Source organism: Schistocerca piceifrons, chromosome 3 (assembly GCF_021461385.2).
Source record: "Schistocerca piceifrons isolate TAMUIC-IGC-003096 chromosome 3, iqSchPice1.1, whole genome shotgun sequence".
NCBI lineage: Eukaryota > Metazoa > Arthropoda > Insecta > Orthoptera > Acrididae > Schistocerca > Schistocerca piceifrons.
This window is the reverse complement of record NC_060140.1, coordinates 947,720,093-947,741,289: the sequence shown is the minus strand read 5'-3', so window position 1 is coordinate 947,741,289 and position 21,197 is coordinate 947,720,093. Positions and strand designations below refer to the sequence as shown.

The window sequence follows — 21,197 nt, the reverse complement described above, 5'->3', positions numbered from 1 at the left end:
GTTTAAAGGAGAGCATTAAGGAACGATTGACAAGAATGGGAGAAAGAAATACAGTAGAAGAAGAATGGGAAGCATTGAGAGACGGAATAGTGAAGGCAGCAGAGGATCGAGTAGGTAAAATGACGAGGGCTAGTAGAAATCCTTGGGTAACTGAAGAAATATTGAATTTAATTGATGAAAGGAGAAAATACAAAAATGCAGTAAATGAAGCAGGCAAAAAGGAATACAAACGTCTCAAAGATGAGATCGACAGGAAGTGCAAAATGGCTAAGCAGGGATGGTTAGAGTACAAATGTAAGGATGTAGAGGCTTATCTCACGAGGGGTAAGATAGATACTGCCTACAGGAAAATTAAAGAGACATTTGGAGAAAAGAGAACCAGGTGCATGAATATCAAGAGCTCAGATGGAAACCCAATTGCCCGCATCTCGTGGTCGTGCCGTAGCGTTCTCGCTTTCCACGCCCGGGTTCGATTCCCGGCGGGGTCAGGGATTTTCTCTGCCTCGTGATGGCTGGGTGTTGTTTGCTGTCCTTAGGTTAGTTAGGTTTAAGTAGTTCTATGTTCTTGGGGACTGATGACCATAGATGTTAAGTCCCATAGTGCTCAGAGCCATTTGAACCATTTGAAACCCAATTCTAAGCAAAGAAGGAAAAGCAGGCAGGTGGAAGGAGTATATAGAAGGTCTATACAAGGGCGATGTACTTGAGGACAATATTATGGAAATGGAAGAGGATGTAGATGAAGATGAAATGGGAGATACGATACTGCGTGAAGGGTTTGACAGAGCACTGAAAGATCTAAGTCGAAACAAGGCCCCAGGAGTATATAACATTCCATTAGAACTACTGATAGCCTTGGGAGAGCTAGCCCTGACAAAACTTTACCATCTGGTGAGCAAGATATATAAGACAGGCGAAATACCCTCAGACTTCAAGAAGAACATAATAATTCCAATCCCAAAGAAAGCAAGTGTTCACAGATGTGAAAATTATCGAGCTATCAGTTTAATAAGCCACAGAAGCAAAATACTAACACGAATTCGTTACAGACGAATGGAAAAACTGGTGGAAGGAGACCTCGGGGAAGAGCAGTTTGGATTCTGTAGAAATGTTGGAACACGTGAGGCAATACTGACTCTGCGACTTATCTCAGAAGATAGATTAAAGAAAGGCAAAAGTATGTTTCTAGCACTTGTAGACTCAGAGAAAGCTTTTGACAGTGTTGAGTGGAATACTCTCTTTCAAATTCTGAAGGTGGCAGGGGTAAAATACAGGGAGCGAAAGGTTATTTTCAGTTTGTACAGAAACCATACGGCAGTTCTAAGAGTCGAGGGACATGAAAGGGAAGCAGTGGTTGAGAAGGCAGTGATACAGGGTTGTATGCTGTCCCCGATGTTTTTCAATCTGTATATTGAGCAAGCAGTGAAGGAAACAAAAGAAAAATTCGGGGCAGGAATTAAAATCAATGGAGAAGAAATAAAAAAAATTGAGTTTCGCCGACGACATTGTAATTCTGTCAGAGACAGCAAAGGACCTGGAAGAGCAGTTGAACGGAATGGACAGTGTCTTGAAAGAAGGATATAAGATGAACATCAACAAAAGCAAAACGAGGATAATGGCATGTAGTTGAATTAAATCGGGCGATGCTGGGGGAATTAGATTAGCAAATGAGACACTTAAAGTAGTAAATGAATTTTGCTATTTGGGGAGCAAAATATTTTTGATGGTCGAAGTAGAGAGGATATAAAATGTAGACTGGCAATGGCAAGGAAAGCGTTTCTGAAGAAGAGAAATTTGTTAACATCGAGCATAAATTTCAATGTTAGGAAGTTGTTTCTGAAAGTATTTGTGTATAGTGTAGCCATGTATGGAAGTGAAGCATGGACGATAAATGGTTTGGACAAGAAGAGAATAGATGCTTTCGAAATGTGATGCTACAGAAGAATGCTTAAGATTAGATAGTTAGACCACATAACTAATAAGGAAGTAATGAGTAGAATTGGGGAGAAGAGGAGTTGGTGGCACAACTTGAGTAGAAGAAGGGATCGGTTGGTAGGACATGTTCTGAGGCATCAGGGGATCACCAATTTAGTTTTGGAGGGCAATGTGGAGGGTAAAAGTCGTAGAGGGAGACCAAGTGATGAATACACTAAGCAGGCTCAGAAGGATGTAGGTTGCAGTAGGTACTGGGAGATGAAGAAGCTTGCACAGGATTGAGTAGCATGGAGAGCTGCATCAAACCAGTCTCTGGACTGAAGGCCATAACAACAACATTGTATTAACAGTTACTTCGTACTGTAGAGGCCTTTGCTCTACACAGATACGATTCGAAAGTCTATTACATCAGTGTCAGTAGCAAAAACGTGCTGTTTAGGAAGAATTTTTTGCTACTCCACTAATGCTCAAACAGTTAGGGATGTATACTTTGTTCGTGTACATTCATTACAGAAGTAAGGGATCATAGTCTAGGGAATGTACACGAGACCAAAACTGCTCTCATGAAAAAAAGGCAACTGTAAGAATATTGAAAGAAGCAAGCAGCAGAAAACAATGTAAACCTTTTTTTAAGAATTCAAAAATCTTAGCCGGCCGCGGTGGTCTCGCGGTTCTAGGCTCGCAGTCCGGAACCGTGCGACTGCTACGGTCGCAGGTTCGAATCCTGCCTCGGGCATGGATGTGTGTGATGTCCTTAGGTTAGTTAGGTTTAAGTAGTTCTAAGTTCTAGGGGACTAATGACCACAGCAGTTGAGTCCCATAGTGCTCAGTGCCATTTTTGAACCAAAAATCTTAAACCTTCTCCTGAGGTGATATATTGGAAGTAGTTATGCATGTTAAAAATCTATGCTGCGGAAAAGATACAGTTCTCCTCAAAATAGAACTGTTCACGATTGCAGTAGCAGGTCAAACAGTGACATTTCTTGCCAGTCTTTCCAACACCACGTTGTGCGTATCAAGTGTATATCGTGGAGGAAGAAAACTGTATAACAAATTACGTAGATATGTAAAATCTCTGTCTCACTGATGTACCTTTAAAAAATCTGTGACATCCTACCTGCTGCAGAACTGCTTTTATGGAGTCTGGCATTGTCTTACGAATGAAAACATGTAATTCATATTTTTAACTGCAGAAGTAACTTGTAAATGTACAGTATACAGAGGTGTCTGAAGTCATGGGATAGTGATATGGATATGTGGGGGTAGTATCGCAAAGTAGAAAAGGGCAGTGCTTTGGTGGAGCTGTCATTTGTATTCGGATGATTCATGTGAAAAGGATTCCGACGTGAGTATGGCCGCACGACGGGAATTAGCAGACTTTGCACTGGAATGGAAGCTTCAGACGATCCATTTCGGAAGTAATTAGGGAATTCAGTATTCCGAGATCCACAGTGTGTAGAGTGTGCCGAGAGCAGCAAATTTCGGGCATGCTGCGTTTGCACAGAGTTGTGAGTGCCAACAGACAGGCACGAAATAACCGCAGGTATCAATATGGGACATAACGAGAACGTATCCCTTAGTACTGTGCGGCGAAATTTTTCGTTGTTGGACCATGACAACGGACGACCGCACATCGACTGCAGCGCCTGTCCTCGGCTAGTGACCATATCGGTTGGACCCCAGACGACTGTAAACCGTGGCCGATCAGAGTTCCGATTTCAGTTGATAAGATCAGATGGTACGGTTCGAGTGTGCCGTACACCCTACGAAGCCGTACCCAAGTTGTCGACAATACACTGTGCAGGCTGGTGGTAGCTGCGGTGTGGGCTGTGTTTACGTGGGATGGAGTGGGTCCTGTGATCGAACTGAACTTATCATTGACTGGAAATGGTTATGTTGGGCTACTTGGAGACTATATGCTGCCATTTATGGACTTCCTGTTCCCAGACAACAATGTAAGTTTTGAGGACGACAATATGCCTTGTAGAGGATCTCGCAGGACACTACCTATAGTCTGGGAGACGAGTCTTTGGTATTGACAGCTCGGTAGCGTCTTTCCGTTGCCTAGCGACCGCAGGCAGGCAGCCAATGACGGCCTGACTTGGAGCGGGTAGCAAGGGCCACGTTGCCGCCCTGGAACCCGGTCGCGCGCGCTTATGAAACTTACCAGTGTCTCGCGAGCGGGCGGTGCGGTCGTTCGTCGTTTGTCTGAAGTTGAATTCGCAGTTTATTTCGTTTTTGTTGTTTTTAGTGTTTCTTTGTTTATGTTTCGTTGTAAACAATGTCTAGTGCGGCGAGTAGTACCAGCCCAACACAAGAAGTGAAACGGAGGAAGAAAAGTGTGCTACACACCCAGGCCCGTGAATTCGTGTGCTCTGTGAGGGATTACTTTGAGAAAGAAAAGGACAAAGGTGGGCCCTTAATTCCTGTTGTTCAGGTTGTGAAGAGAACTGCAGCAGCATTGAAAATAAGTAAGAACACTGTTGTAAAGATAGGGAAAGAACAGTATAGTGTAGATTGTGACGAGAGTGGCACAACAAAGCTGCACACACCAGGAAAGAAGCGACCGAGAAATAAGCAGGTGACAGCTTTGGACGATTTTCAGAAAGACGCTATTCGTCGTCATATATACAGCTATTATAAGAGAAAGGAACATCCCACTCTATCTAAATTACTGGTGTCGCTTCAGAAAGACGATCTTTTTAAAGGGAGCAAATTTTCATTGCGTACAGTGTTGAAAGACATAGGCTTCAGTTATTCACTGTTTAACGGACGCAAAATATTAATGGAAAGGACAGATGTAGTTGCATGGCGGTGCAGATTTCTGCGCAGGATCATGGGTGTGGAATTCGAAAGTATAGTGTGGTTAGATGAAACTTGGGTCAATGCCAGCCATTCTTTACGTAGAGGCTGGAATGATGGAACACCCGAGGGGACAATGGCAGTGCCTGTTGGCAAAGGAGGGCGTATTATTGTCTTACATGCAGGTACATCTAAAGGTTTTGTGCCAAACTGCTTGAAAATGTTTCGGTCAAAAAAGACGGGAGATTACCATGAAGGAATGATCAGTGTAGTATTTCAAGAATGGTTCGAGACATCGCTTATGACGAATCTGACAAGTTCATCAGTGATTGTTATGGACAATGCGCCTTATCATTCCGTTGTTCACGATAAGGCACCAACCTTGGCAACAAAAAAAGACGATATCATTCAGTGGTTGAAACGGCGAAAAGTAGATTTCAGAGAAGATTTAAGGAAGGCGGAACTGCTCGAAATTGTGTCACAAAAGAAACCCCAATTTCCAACATATGTAATTGACGAGATTGCTAAAAGGCACGGGCATGAAATCGTTCGGCTTCCTCCATACCACTGTCACTTCAATGCAATTGAAGGAGTGTGGGCACAGATAAAAAATTACATTGCTGCAAACAATAAAAAATTCACGATCTCTGAAGTGGAAACTCTCCTTCCAGCAGCTATCAATAAAGTGACAAGCGAGACGTGGGCTAAAATTGTAAACAGAACTGCAAGTGCCATCAGAGAGGCGGCCAAAACCGAAGGGGTTGTGGAAGAATGCATCGAAAATTTAATTATACATCTGGGAGAGAGCAGTGATAGTTCGAGTAGTGCTGAGGAAGACAATGTCAAATCAGATTCTGACAGTGATGTGAGTGGTGTTTTTCCATTACAGTAACTACAACGTATTCAGGAATGTAAGGAGGGAGTTTGCTATCGATCTACAACCAGATCATCATATTGTGAGTACTTTCTTCAGATTATAACTCTTAATACACTGACCAATTATTCTGTAGCTTGTAGTAGAACAAATTAATAATGCTAATACTTAACAATGTAAACCAAAACTGCTAATGTTCAACAACTTGCAAAAATAGTTTTCATTTCAGTTGTGAAGTTTAACAAATAACTTTATTATGTTTCAGCATCTTAGATACTTGTACTAAACAGCTCTTATCAGTTTTCGAGTTAATATATTTCAAGCATCAACTTTAAATAAATACACGCGTACCAATACGACTTGTATTTTGTGTCGCTTTTATTTCTGCTGCTAGAGAATGCGTGTAGCAGACAGGGCGCCGCGTGCTGTGAGCCACGTTCGGCAACAGCGCCGTCTGCCCGCCGGAACTGTCACTACCAATCACTCGTCTCACGGACTATAACGAGGCTGGCGGATGAGCGAGACGCTCGTCGAATCCACGTGGCGGACTAAAGCGACTGTCAGCTAGTACACTGGCCAGCCCGAATGCAGTTTTTAGGCGATTCCCAACACTCTCTTCGGAAAATGTTAGGCTCACAACCATCTGTGGTTACAGAGTAAGGAACTTCTAAAAGAAAACACATATGACCATAAATCATCCGCCGGCCGCCGTGGCCAAGAGGTTCTACGAGCTTCAGTCTGGAACCGCGCTGCTGCTACGGTCGCAGGTTCGAATCCTGCCTCGGACATGGCTGTGTTTGATGTCCTTAGGTTAGTTAGGTTTAAGTAGTTCTAAGTCTAGGGCACTGATGACCTCAGATGTTATCATAGTGCTTAGAGCCATAAATTATCCCGGTGACTTGCCAGATACAGGGTGTTTCAAAAATGACCGGTATATTTGAAACGGCAATAAAAACTAAACGAGCAGCGATAGAAATACACCGTTTGTTGCAATATGCTTGGGACAACAGTACATTTTCAGGCGGACAAACTTTCGAAATTACAGTAGTTACAATTTTCAACAACAGATGGCGCTGCAAGTGATGTGAAAGATATAGAATACAACGCAGTCTGTGGGTGCGTCATTCTGTACGTCGTCTTTCTGCTGTAAGCGTGTGCTGTTCACAACATGCAAGTGTGCTGTAGACAACATGTTTTATTCCTTAGAACAGAGGATTTTTCTGGTGTTGGAATTCCACTGCCTAGAACACAGTGTTGCTGCAACAAGACGAAGTTTTCAACGGAGGTTTAATGTAACCAAAGGACCGAAAAGCGATACAATAAAGGATCTGTTTGAAAAATTTCAACGGACTGGGAATGTGACGGATGAACGTGCTGGAAAGGTAGGGCGACCGCGTATGGCAACCACAGAGGGCAACGCGCAGCTAGTGCAGCAGGTGATCCAACAGTGGCCTCGGGATTCCGTTCGCCGTGTTGCAGCTGCGGTCCAAATGACGCCAATGTCCACGTATCGTCTCATGCGCCAGAGTTTACACCTCTATCCATACAAAATTCAAACGCGGCAACCCCTCAGCGCCGCTACCATTGCTGCACGAGAGACATTCGCTAACGATATAGTGCACAGGATTGATGACGGCGATATGCATGTGGGCAGCGTTTGGTTTACTGACGAAGCTTATTTTTACCTGGACGACACTGCGAACACCTCGTGGTTTATGCAAGATGGTGCCCGGCCACATCACACGGCCGACGTCTTTAATTTCTTGAATGAATATTTCGATGATCGTGTGTTTGCTTTGGGCTATCCGAAACATACAGGAGGCGGCGTGGATTGGCCTCCCTATTCGCTAGACATGAACCCCTGTGACTTCTTTCTGTGGGGACACTTGAAAGACCAGGTGTACCGCCAGAATCCAGAAACAATTGAACAGCTGAAGCAGTACATCTCATCTGCATGTGAAGCCATTCCGCCAGACACGTTGTCAAAGGTTTCGGGTAATTTCATTCAGAGACTACGCCATATTATTGCTACGCATGGTGGATATGTGGAAAATACCGTACTATAGAGTTTCCCAGTCCGCAGCGCCATCTGTTGTTGAAAATTGTAACTACTGTAATTTCGAAAGTTTGTCTGCCTGAAAATGTACTGTTGTTCCAAGCATATTACAACAAACGGTGTATTTCTATCGCTGCTCGTTTAGTTTTTATTGCCGTTTCAAATATACCGGTCAATTTTGAAACACCCTGTACTTAGTTACACCCCACATTCTTCCACTCGTGACTGTTATACCCGGTAAACACGTATTTTATCAATGGCGTTATTTTCCTACTGTAGGTGACGCCAGCAGATAAGGAGTATCACAGCAGTTCAGTGGCGCGTAACGTCGGTCTCTTGCTTCACAAGCCGTCGCAGTCAGTCTGTGTGCGACTCCCTTGAACAGACGTCTCTTTGCAGGGATGGGGAAAGACATCGGCAACGGCGAACTGCAAACATTGGAGGTACTGTGGAACGTCTACCCACGTAGAATACGCCAAACGCATCCTCCATTACGTGTTTACATAATTGCACACGGTCAGGATTAAAAAGAAGAATGTTCTAATACAAGCTGTTCGTCTCGAAGAGTGACATCCAATGACTCCAAACTCGACCCTCGTGCCTCACCTCCAAGGGTGTGACGTGACAGATGGCGCTGTAATCGACTATAGTCGAAATGGGTAAAAAGCCGTTGAAAAGTGGTAACATCTCAAGAAATACACATCAGATTATGGTCCCAGGTGGTTAGAAATGCAATTATTTTCAAATCTTTAATGTGAAACCGGCTTTTATAGCAAAAATACTTTACTTCTGTACAAATCGCAATATATTCAGGAATTTCGCAAATAAGTGTTCTGCAAATACTGCTTGAGCACAGATTCGATTGGCATCACTTATCGTTGCATAAGAACTACATGGGGACGGCTTTCAAAACCGCTTGAAGATTTGCAGTTGGATACAATAACAACTAGCAGCCTATGTAGATTTTCTTTCACAGATACTTTCCTCTGATGAAACAAATCGCCAAATGAATAGGCATAATAGGCGTTATTGGTAAGTGAATAATCCGCGTTAACTAAAGGAAGTCGAGGATCATATATGAAAGAAATTACACCAAAAATGTGGACCAAGTAATTGTGTTTCGGAGAATCAAGTCTTTTTTGCTACAAAACCGGTTTCTTATTGAAGGTTTTAGGATAACATCCTTTCTACCTCCTGGGATCCTTATCTGATGTGTGTTTAAATAGTTTTTAATGCAATTCCATTTTTGTCGATTACAGCACTATCTATAACGGACTGTAAAATATTTTAATGCAAAAGTCAGCCTGCATATTCTTCCTGGAGAATCCACAACAGAAACTGGGGTTCCTTTTCACGATTTCAAACTCGACTCCCCCCCCCACCTCCTGGAGGGGGGCAGGGGATCGAGTATCGTGTCACTGGGTGTGAACAACTTTCATTCCAAACTTTTTTAATCTGATTTGTAGTTTTCCGCGTATTTCCAAAAATATATTTATATTCCTCAGCCTCTATAGCCTGTAACCCACTAACACCGCATGGCCAACATACCTGGTAGCAACATAAACAGTTTCCAGTCCTCTTCGATTTGCGTATTGAGCGAGGCAGAAATGACTGTCTATATGCCTCCCTAAGCGCCCACATCTCTCTCGTCCTTTTCTCATCATAACAACGCGAGATGTGTAACGGTGACACTAAGCGCGTTTCCGATTTTTCTCGCAAGATTCTCATCCTAGCTAATCATACAAATTTGAGAGAATCTGAATGACTTTCTGTGACATTATTTATTTATCGTATCGCTTTTGACACATTGAAAAAATAAATAAGTTCATAGAATATACATCCTAATATATCCTAGTAAAATCTAAAACATGTAGAGCATTTATGTAAACTGTCCACTCTAGAGTCGCTATCACGAAGTTTGCCGTCGTGTGATCTTGTGGGGAATTCTTCTGTGATGTGTCTGACGACGGTCTGTGGTTCTCCGCAGTCACAAGAAGGCATGGCTACTTACGCAGTTTCCGTAAAAAATATACACATCTCCCATGTTGAGTTCTAACCCTGTTTAGCATTGACCATGTTCTGCGTGGCAAGTCAAATCCCTGTTGTTCTTGAATGATACATGGTGCAGTATTTTCTTTTTTTCTCTAGTCCACTCCTGCGTCCATTTAAATCGCCCGCATTCTGAAGAAACACCGGGTCGGAACTGTGTTTTGTCCTCCAAATAAAACTCGTGCACTGGTGGGGAGCGCCAAAGATGACCTCGGTTTGAGGAAGGCCGGCGTGTACCAGATTCCGTGTCAATGTGGCAAGTCGCATATTGGTCAGATGATGCGTACCGTCGAGGATCGATGCCGTGAACACCAGAGGCACACTCGACTAGTGTATCCGAGCAAGTCGGCGGTCGCTGAACATTGTTTGTCGGAAAATCACGCCATGGAGTATGACCGCACGAGGATCCTGGTACAGACGTCGAGATACTGGGACAGCGTTGTTAGAGAGGCCATGGAAATTCGCACCAATGACGACCTCATAAACCGTGACTGTGGCTATAATCTTAGCAAGGCTTGGGAACCAGCGATCGGGTTAATCAAGAGTAAATCGAGCAAACGTATAGGTGTGACGACCACGGCGGACAGAGCCATCACACCGACGTCATCTCAGACGCCGTCGCAATCTGTTCCACCGCGCGACCGTGGCGCGGGGTGCGGACGGCGGAGGGAACGCGCCGCGGGCGGAGGGTATTTAAATCGGCCGCCGCCGTGACCGAACCCAGTTCCCTCTGAGCAGCCATAGCGTACGGATCTCCGTGCCGGCACGTTCACAGGAGCTCAGTCCGTCAGTTCACCTGATGATGGCGACATGTATGATCGCCGAAATATTGTGCCCGTTGGACACTATAGACTGGCAGCATACCCGTGGATATTTTGATTATCTAATACGCCAGGAGAAACTCACGAATCACTTCCTTGATTTTGTTTTTGGGATGTCTGCTTCGTAGAAGCTGAAGAGAAATGGAGCAAGGAGTGGTCCTTGTGGTAGATACTTTTAATTTACTTTTGTGTCCAAAATTAACGCGACAAACCGTTATTCCCCCTCCCGCGTCTATTTCTCAATATAATGATACGAACTGTCAACCAGATGCCCGCACGATCTTATTCTGCTCAGAAGATGGCATTCCGGTCAATGGACAACCATGTCATTGATGGGTTTTTGTATGTCCGTCCTTTTCACTGGAGATCTTGGTCTCCATGGCCGTTCACTATGATAAGAAAATGAAGCCCCTACAGCCGTCCTTATGATCTTATTAACTGTGTAGCTTGTAACCTCCCCCTCACTTATCGACCTTAATGACAGTGAAAAATTAAACCGCATGTACCTAATGGTAATTTGGGAAAAGCAATCGTCACCGAAGTTAATCTGTCGGTAAAGAGGGAGGAAAGGGTTACATCTAAATGAAAGGAAAAATTCAAATGAAATTGGTTGAAATTAATTTTGAAAAAGAGTGATGTGCTGTCGTTACGTTAACAATTAACTGGCGTTAATTAGATATTTGAGATTTGGGGAAAATTACCGTCGGCAATCCTATGGACAACTACTATAACTGAAAAAGAAAAGTTAATGCACATATAATCAGCACTAAAAGCGTGGCAACTGAAGGCTGACACGTGTTGTGTGAAAACTAAATGTTTGTCAGGAATAATAAACTTCGCTACACTCTGACTTAATTTAGCAAAAGAATTAATAAAACCGGAAAATTGAAAGTTAATTTAGTGACTGAAATTAATAGTGAACTTTGTTTCTGAAGCACTAGGAAATAAAATAAAATAAGGTTAGTCTTGGGCTACCTCAACAATCATCTCAAAAGCTACTTGAATCTACGCAATTTAGAAACAAGAGATTTAACTTTGAACTTGCATTAAATGATTCAGAACAATTAACAATAGTAAAATTTAGTACGTACCAAGCTGAGCTGCAGTCACGGGTAAGCTAAAATATGGTAACAAAACTCGCACTCTTAATTCGTGCGTGTAATCTAAATATTGTAGCCAGCTATGAATACTTTAACTGAACTTTGAAATTAAAGCAGTGAAATGGAACGATATTACTTTAATTCTGGCGTTTGAATTTCAGCGACACTTGGGTTCATTTCGAAAGGGAAGGGACCCTGCTTGGTAATGCAATTGGGACAATGAGCACCCAAGGTTCATGCTAAGTTGCTGTATTTTAGTGATGCAAATGGAACAGTTTGAAAAGCTGAGGTCTGCCATACAGTTCTAAAACTTTATGTGCTTTCAGTCTTCCTTGTTGGTTGATTGAAGGTTTGAAGTCGTCGGTCGAGGAGGTGGCGACAATCACTAATTGTCGGTCGTCGCTGTTGGAGAAGCTGGATGTTGGCGCGCCTTCTTCTCGACACGGTCACCAGGCGAAACGGGCTCTTGATGTGTGCCAGCTAATGTTTCCCGTCTGCGACACCGTGCCAGAAACTGTCATAGCAAGTCGAGTGGAATTACATACTGCCAAACCCCGAAAGTGTGGCAACTCGCAGGAGGGTCACACAACACACCTGCTCCACCGCCCTACTCCAGCCTGACCCCTGCTCTGCCCGCGCTCCACGCGGCAGAGTTCACACTACCAAAGATCCTAAACACTTTGGTTCTCCACACGACCTGCAATAGATGGAAATAGGAGGATATGCATTTCCGGCATTACAAGCTACCAGTTCCAGCGCATCACAGCGCCACCCTCAGAACTTAGTTGACGCTGATAAGACCTTCAGCATCAACTAAGCTCTGAAGGTGGCGCACTGATGCGCCGAAACTGCTAGCCACACAATAAATAAGATCATAAGGACGGCTGTAGGGCCTACATTTTCTTACAATGCCAGTGACGACATCAGGGCACCTGTGAAACGAGGTAGTGTTCGCCGGCTAGTCCCACATCCACAATTGCTATGTACACAGTCATAGAGTGTGCAGTATGGCGCAGAGAAGATGCCTACCAGACTCTCTGCGGTGGAGAAACACAGAGAAAATGGAGGCAGGACAGTCGCAATATGATGTGGCCCGATGACTTAGTGTGAATCGTTCTGTTGTTCCTCGGTTGTGGCGGCAGTTTATAAAGACCGAAACTGTGTCCCGAAGACCAGTGCAGGGACGACCACGTGTGACTTCAGAAGAGGATCGTCATTTGGCTATACCCCCATATCTCTGACATCGATCTCTTGTAGAATTCTAGAACATGGTTTTTGCTCGGGTATCATGTCATTTCTGGAAACCCAGAATCTACTCTGTAGGAATCAACATGGACTTCGGGAACAGCGATTGTGTGAGACCCAACTCGCTTTATTTGTTCATGATACCCAGAAAATATTAGATACAGGCTCTTTAATTTTCCTGTATGCAGTATCTATTTTACCCCTCGAGAGATAAGCCTCTACAGCCTTACATTTGTCCTCTTGCCACCCCTGCTTAGCCATTTTGCAGTTCCTGTCAATCTCATTCTTGAGACGTTTGTATTACTTTTTGCCTGCTTCACTTACTGCATTTTTGTATTTTCTCCTTTCATCAATTAAATTCAATACCTCTTCTGTTACCCAAGGATTTCTACTAGCCTTCGTCTTTTTACCTACTCGATCCTCTGCTGCCTTCACTACTTCATTCCTCAAAGCTACCCATTCTTCTTCTACTGTGTTTCATTCCCCCATTACTGTCAATTGTTCTTCCTGAAACTCGGTAAAACCTCTGATTCTTTCAGTTTATCCAGGTCCATCTCCATAAATTCCCACCTTTTTGCAGTTTCTTCAGTTTTAATCCACAGGTAACAACCAATAAATTGTGGCCAGAGTCCACATCTGCCCCTGGAAATGTCTAATAATTTAAAATCTGGTTCCTAAATCTCTGTCTTACCATTATATAGTCTATCTGAAACCTTCTTGTATCTCCAGGCCTCTTCCATGTATACAACCTTCTTTCGTGATTCTTGAACGAAGTCTTAGCTATGATTAAGTTATGCTCTGTGCAAAATTCTACCAGGCGGCTTCCTATTTCATTTCTTGGCCCCAATCCATTATCACCTACTACGTTTTCTTCTCTTCCTTTTCCTACTGTCGAATTCCAGTCACCCATGACTATTAAATTTTCGTCTCCCTTCACTACCTGAATAATTTCTTTTATATCATACATTTCATCTATTTCTTCATCATCTGCAGAGCAAGTTGGCATATAAACTTGTACTACTGTAGTAGGCATGTGCTTCGTGTCTATCTTGGCCACAATAATGCGTTCACTATGGTGTTTGTAGTAGCTAACCCGCACTCCAATTTTTTTATTCATTATTAAACCTACTCCTGCATTACCCCCTAGTTGATTTTGTATTTGTAGCCCTGTAATCACCAGACCAAAAGTCTTGTTCCTCCTGCCACCGAACTTCACTAATTCCCACTATATCTAACTTTAACCTATCCATTTCCCTTTTTAAATTTTCTAACCTACCTACCCGATTAAGGGATTTGACATTCCACGCTCCGATCGGTAGAATGCCAATTTTCTTTGTTCTGATAACGACGTCCTCTTGAGTAGTCCCCGCCCGGAGATCCGAATGGGCGACTATTTTACCTCAAGAATATTTTACCCAAGAGGACGCCATCATCGTTTAATCATACAGTAAAGCTGCATGCCCTCAGGAAAAATTACGGCTGTAGTTTTCCCTTGCTTTCAGCCATTCGCAGTAGCAGCACAGCAAGGCTGTTTTGGTTAGTGTTACAGGGCCATATCAGTCAATCATCCAGACTGTTGCCCCTGCAACTACTGAAAAGACTGCTGCCCCTCTTCAAGAACCACACGTTTGTCTGGCCTCTCAACAGAAACCCCTCATTGTGGTTGTACCTACGGTACGGCTATCTGTATCGCTGAGGCATGCAAGCCTCCTCACCAACGGCAAGGCCCATGGTTCATGGGGGGGGGGGGGAGATGACAAATATAATTTAAATAAATAGGCACATCAGGCACATAATGAAATATATGACATCAGTGAATAAGAATAGCAGCCTTGTGTTGCAAAATACAGACAAGTAACAACCCTGTTCATTAATAAAACATTGTCAAAATCAGCAAATGTACGCAAGCATGTCGCTGCACAAGTAAATTCATAGAGCATAAAATTGAACACAAAGTATAAATCAGGTAATCGCGAGCAGCGAATTACGTTTAAAGTACATACTTAAGTAGACTTAAGTTATCTGAAATATAAACTCAATTAATAGTTACCTTTTTAGTTTATTACTTTCTTCCTCAAAATTACATTCTTCCTGAAATTTTCTTGATAGCAGGTCTTCTTAATGTCGGACACGCAGAGAATTTACCTGTAATTCTTAAAGATTTATACAAATGTATCCTGTGAAAACTGAACATTAATATCATAAGTTATCAAGTCACTATAGCTTTATACTGAATTTAACCGGAGAAATTAGACTGTGTATTTGTCTACGGCTGTCAGTGCATTCGCACTGAGCCATCTATTAGCTGTAGGTAGGCGTGACGTAGGAAGTAATTGTTTGCGGTCAACGGTTCCCTTCTGCAGCGCGCGGACTGACTGTCGTTTTGTGTCTGCGCTGCCGCTAGAACACGGCCCGGTATCCCTGTGTTCTCTGCATGTTTACGTGTAACTGTTAATTTTCTCAAAAGTATGTCATTCCACAAAAATTTTAACGTTCGATACATGATGTATTGCCTTAGAGCGCCGTGATTTATGAGTTTCTACTTCAACAGTGTTATCATGAATAATTTTGCGAACTATATATGGACCGCTATAAGGCAGAAAAAATTTGCGACACAAGCCTTTTCCTTTGTGAGACAAATGATGAGACTTAATTAACACTTTTTGACCAACTGACAAAGTTTTTAAACGACCAGGACGTTTAGCTGATTTCTCTCTTCTAGCAACCGCAGATGCAATATTTTGTAGTGCCAGGTTGACAACTTCAGAATGCCGCTGTTTCCGAGTAGATGGAAAAGGAAATATTTCAGAAATACGATTTGTCGGTGCTTTCTTTTTTAATATCAATATAGGCGGTAAAGAAGTTGAATCATTACGGAGTTCGTTCAGAATGTTTTGAAAAATATGAAGATACTGATCCAACGTTCTGTGATTATGATGACAATAAAGACGACACAATTTATTAATTTCCTTCATTCATCTCCCTGACGGGTTAGATTGAGGGTGAAAAAGTGAAATGAAAATTGGTTTAATCTTACAACGCCGTAGAGTATGAAGCCAAATTTTAGAGCGAAACTGTGATCCATTATCTGATATAACTTTATCAACATGTCCCACTTCTTTAAGAAAATGTTTGATGAAAGCATTAGATACTGAAGGAGTTGTTGCTTTGCGTAAAGGGGTAAAACACACAAATTTTGATGTCATTTCCACTACTACCATAATGTACGCAAAACCATTAGTAGAACAAACCACTGGACTGAACAAATCGACTGCAGACATTTCCTTTAATCTCGCTAGAATGATAGGAAACAATAGTGCTCTGTGAGAAATAGTTGGCGGCTTAGCCTTTTGACATAATTTGCATTTAGCAAGAACAAATCGAATACGTTTTTCCGTATTACTGAAGTAGCAATTTTCTCGTAATTTATGAAAGTATTTTCATGGACCAAAGTGTGCATAGCTGAAATGTGTATACCAAATCAATTTATTAACCCTCTCATCAGAAATGCAAACTAACCAAACAGAGTTGTCAACCGAATTTCTTTTAGAAAGAACATCATTACGAACTAAATAATACTGTCTAATCACTACGCTTCCCTTTCTCCTCCACTTCTCCTTAATGTCCTTCCAGATTGGATCCTTGTTTTGCTTCCTTAGCGATGTCCTGGAGCGAAGACGACATGAAATTTTCAAACGCAACACCTTCAATATGCATCAAGCAATAATTGTTTTCTTTGCAGTCTTCCTCAGCACTTTGTTTCAAACCCATAGGTGCATGTAATAAAGCATCAGCAATAATATTAGAAGAACCCTGGAGTTAAACAAATCTAAAATCAAATTCCTGTAGATACAGTGCCCTTCGTGATAATCTTCCATGTGTTAATTTAGTTGACATAAGAAATTCCAGAGCTCGATGATCGGTGTAAACCTTAGTATGTCTGCCATACAAAAAGATGCGAAATTTTGTGAAAGCCCAAACAACAGCCAAAGCTTCATGTTCTGTGATCGAATAATTCTTTTCTGATTTAGAGAGAACACGACTTCCAAACGCAATAGTTTTCTGTACTACAACGTTGTTTTCTTCTATCTCTTGAAATAAGTGCGCACCTAGGCCTTTGTATGATGAGTCCATCGCCAAACAAAATTCTAATTGAGCTTCCTCATCCCAACACCAATTAGAATTCTTTCCAGAAAGTTCACATAAACGAGGTGTGGCCAAATTGTCCAATCTAACAAAGCATCTAAGAAAATTACAGACACCAAGGAAATTACAAACATCACGTTTAGTAGTAGGAACAGCATAATTACGAATAGCGTCTAGTATCTCTGGATCAGGAAGATACCTTCTGTTGAAATAATGTGACCAAGAAATTTCACCTGAGAACGACCAAATTCAGATTTTCCCAAGTTCACTGTAATGCCAACTCTTGCAAAAATACGAATCTAAAATTTTGTTGTGCTCACTCCAAGAACGTTTAGCAATAAGAATATCGTCAACATATGAAGTAATACTGTTACGAAGATAAACAGGTAAAATTTCATTTAAATCAAGAATGAATGCTGCTGAAGATACAGTAAGTCCAAATGGTAATTTCCGAAATCGATAACAGTTACCAAAGGCTAAAAAGGCGCTGTATTTTCAACAATCAGGGTGGAGTTCAATTTGCCAAAAACTTGCACGGAGATCAATTGTGGATAAAACTTTAATTCCATGGAAATGTTGAAGAAGTTCATCTAAACTATGTGGACCGTCAGTTTCAGGAATGATGATATTATTTATCAGTCTGGAATCCAGAACCAAACGAATTGACCCATCCTTTTTAAGAACGACATGTAATGGGCTGGTATAAGGACTGACAGCTGGCTCAATAATGCCTTGATCTAACATGGATTGAAGTTCTTTCTTAACCTTGTCTCTATAAGCCACAGGAATAGCGTATGTTTTTCCCCGAAATGGTGTGTGTGTTCTTTTACTTTAAATAAATATTGTAAGCCTTGTATAGTTCCTGTGTGATGACTAAATACTGTAGTATGTGAAGTCAAAATGTGGTGTAATTTTTCTCTTGCAACGTCATCTGTCACTTCAGGCCCGCATCTCGTGGTCGTGCGGTAGCGTTCTCGCTTCCCACACCCGGGTTCCCGGGTTCGATTCCCGGCGGTGTCAGGGATTTTCTCTGCCTCGTGATGGCTGGGTGTTGTGTGCTGTCCTTAGGTTAGTTAGGTTTAAGTAGTTCTAAGTTCTAGGGAACTGATGACCATAGCTGTTAAGTCCCATAGTGCTCAGAGCCATTTTTTTGTCACTTCAGCTTTGTTAACCTTTTCATTAATTAATTCTTCACTATTAATCATATCATCCATCGCATCTCTGTATCTACTGTCGTTGTCATGAATGAACACATTGTCGTCATAATACTCAGCGAAAACATCAGAAGTAAGAAACCTTAAACAATTTGTGTCTGATTCAGATTTCGTTACTCACTCGAAAAATTTCAAACACCTCGGCATTCCGGCAACATTCAAGTTCACACTTCGTTCCTTAAAGTTTAAAATTGCTATATATGTGTTAAGAAACTCCATGCCTAATATAATTTGAGTATTGAGTAATGGAACAATAATAAAATTAGCAGAAAATTCATATCCTTGACAAATGAAATTTAAGTTGGTCTGTTGTTTGACTTCCACACTTTTTCCAGAAATAGCTCCTCGAATTGTGGTTTTAGAAACAGGTAACACAGGATAAGCAATAGTTCTTACACATATACGAAAACCTAATTCACTAATAAAATTCAGTGGGCTCCCAGAATCTAAAACCGCAGTGAACTTATTCTTACTCACACATACTTCAATAACAGAATTTAAAAATGTGTCTACATTGTTTTCCTTTTCGTCTAGCAAAATATCTCTCATGTCTTACAAGCGTACGTAGTGTAAAGTCGTAGTGTCATTACTTTCTGAACCGTCTGTATTGCTGCCAGAAGCCGAAGCTACAAGTCATTGTCGATTGTTTGGGTCACGTCTTTGATTATTCGCGTCACTTCGCGGATCATTTTCTACGATTTGCACTTGTCTCTCTGAATTTCTGTCACGTGGAGGATGCCAATTAGGTCCTTCCTGTCTGTTAGATGTAAATTCTTGGTTGTGTCTGTTATTAAAATTTCTATTTTCATGGCTATCTGCATGACTACTTCATGTGTAATTTCGACTGTCACTTCTGAAAGTCTTGTTAGGGCTACTACCCTGGTTATTTCTGTAGTAAGAATTTCCATTATTGTATGAATAGTTTCTGTCTTGATGATACCGATTACTGTTTCCGTATGATTGATCATTCCGGTAAGAATTTCTGTTATTATAATTGTCTGTGTAATTTCTGTTAGATCGTCTGTTATTGTCATAAGGCTGGTATTTATTGTCCTGTCTGTTTCGTCTCTCATTTCCGAAATTAACGTTATAACGTCCGTTCCGATCATTATCGCTTTTCTCTGAAAATCTATTGTGGTTACCGTTACTGAAAAAATTATAAGAAGTTACATCGTCGTCGTCATACTCAAGTTCTTGCAGCAAAGTCTTAAAAGTTTCAATATCGTCTTTACATCTTCCGGCTAAAACAATGTATCTTATCGATTGTGGCAGCTTAGTTAAACAGTTCAGTCGGGCTATTAGGATTGGAAAGGAATTGATTCTTTTGAATCACGTCTTCAAAGTATTCTGCCGGCGTGCGGAACTCAGACTGTTTAAAATTACACTGCATAATAAGACTATGTTTGACTCTGTCTTCCGTGTTTTCCGACCAATATGCCGATAGAAATGCATGATAAAAATAGTTTAAATTATTAAAATCTCTAATAAGTGCGCGCATGCGCGTCGCCGGTTCGTTTTCTAAATATCCACACATAAATTCCAGTTTGTGACTCAGTGGCCAATTTGGCGGAAGTGCGTACATAAATTGATCTAACCATGAACATGGATGTATGTCATTATTAGAATTGCGAAAGAACTTAAATTTCCGAACAGTTAAAAAGTGTTTATAGTCGAAGTTTTCGCCTCGTGGCGACAAAGACCTACCGCGTCTGTCCCAGTCGGAATGTCGATTATTGTCAAGTTCGCGAGCATGGCGCTCTCTTGTTGCATCTCGTAAATGAAATAAATTACTTTCTTCAAACCCCCCCCCCCCCTATCGGTGATTCTTAATTTCTTTTACTGTCTTTTCCTACGATTTCGCTTTCAATTTGTGTAACTTGCTTTCGTAAAGCCTCAAATTCCCTTTTAACGCGTTCATTAAATTTGCCCTGATTTTCTCTTCTGTTCCTGCAAATGGCAATGGAGCTGTATCATCTGAATCTCTGTTCCCATTTAAACTAAGATTTGTCAATTTATCTGAAATCTCCTCAACCTTTTCCGTTAAGTCACCTATTTGTTCTTTCTGTTTATTTACGTCTTCCGTACGTGTCGCGACTCGGGTTTCAGTATTGACACATTTAGTAGTTAACTGTTCATATTGTTGTTTTAGGTTATTTATTTTGTCATTTTGTACGGATTCCTCGATTGTTTCAAATATTTCTTCCGTATCGTGCGTACGCTGTAAATTTAACTCTGAAAATTTTTGTACTATCACGCGATCTCTTTCTTCCTGTTCTCTATCCTGTTCCTTTTGTCTATTTTCTATTGAAGTTAATCTGTTATTGTGAGCATTCAAAATCGGTTGTACTTCTTCTCTAATTTCTTTCTTTAATTCATCTTTCATGTTTTCAAAACATGTCCCTATTCGTGAGTCTAACCGTGTTGCCATTGTTCCCATCTCTGTTTTAAATTCAGATCCTAACTGTGTTTTCATTGTTCCCATATCAGTTTTAATTGTTCCAATTTGTGATCCCAAATTTAATATTGCCCTCATCAACTGCTCCATATTAAGTGGTTCGAAATTCTTTTCGCCCCTAACATTTACCATAAAACTAACTTCCTTCGTCATAGCCGTAAAGCTATCTGTGTTCGATACTATTCCAGAATCTTCTAACGTTAATCTCGTATTCTGAAAATTTTTCAATTGTGAAAAAATTTGAACTGGTTCCGGACTATTTTCCCGGCTTATTAAATTGGTTTCTACTTTATTATTCACCAAACTGTTCTCCTGTGTTGGCGAGTTCGCCATGTTAACAAATTCGTTATTCTGACTATCCATCATTCTTACCTTTTTCATCGATTGCGTAATCATTTACAAAACATACAAAACTCGTCAGTATACGAAAATTACACACAATATAACACTTTATCACCAACAATACCATTCACACGAAATGCTTCTTGACAAACACGATT

The 21,197-nt window shown here is 41.4% G+C and overlaps 1 protein-coding gene across 1 annotated transcript in view; it reads left to right on the top strand.

Moving 5' to 3' along the window:
- Nucleotides 1–8,068: 8,068 nt before the first annotated feature.
- Nucleotides 8,069–21,197, top strand: part of LOC124789252 (solute carrier family 22 member 7-like) — a 136,723-nt gene continuing 123,594 nt past the window's right edge. The window contains exon 1 of the mRNA XM_047256547.1: nt 8,069–8,110. Coding sequence (XP_047112503.1) covers nt 8,069–8,110 — 42 coding nt within the window. The remainder of the gene's footprint in view (nt 8,111–21,197) is intronic.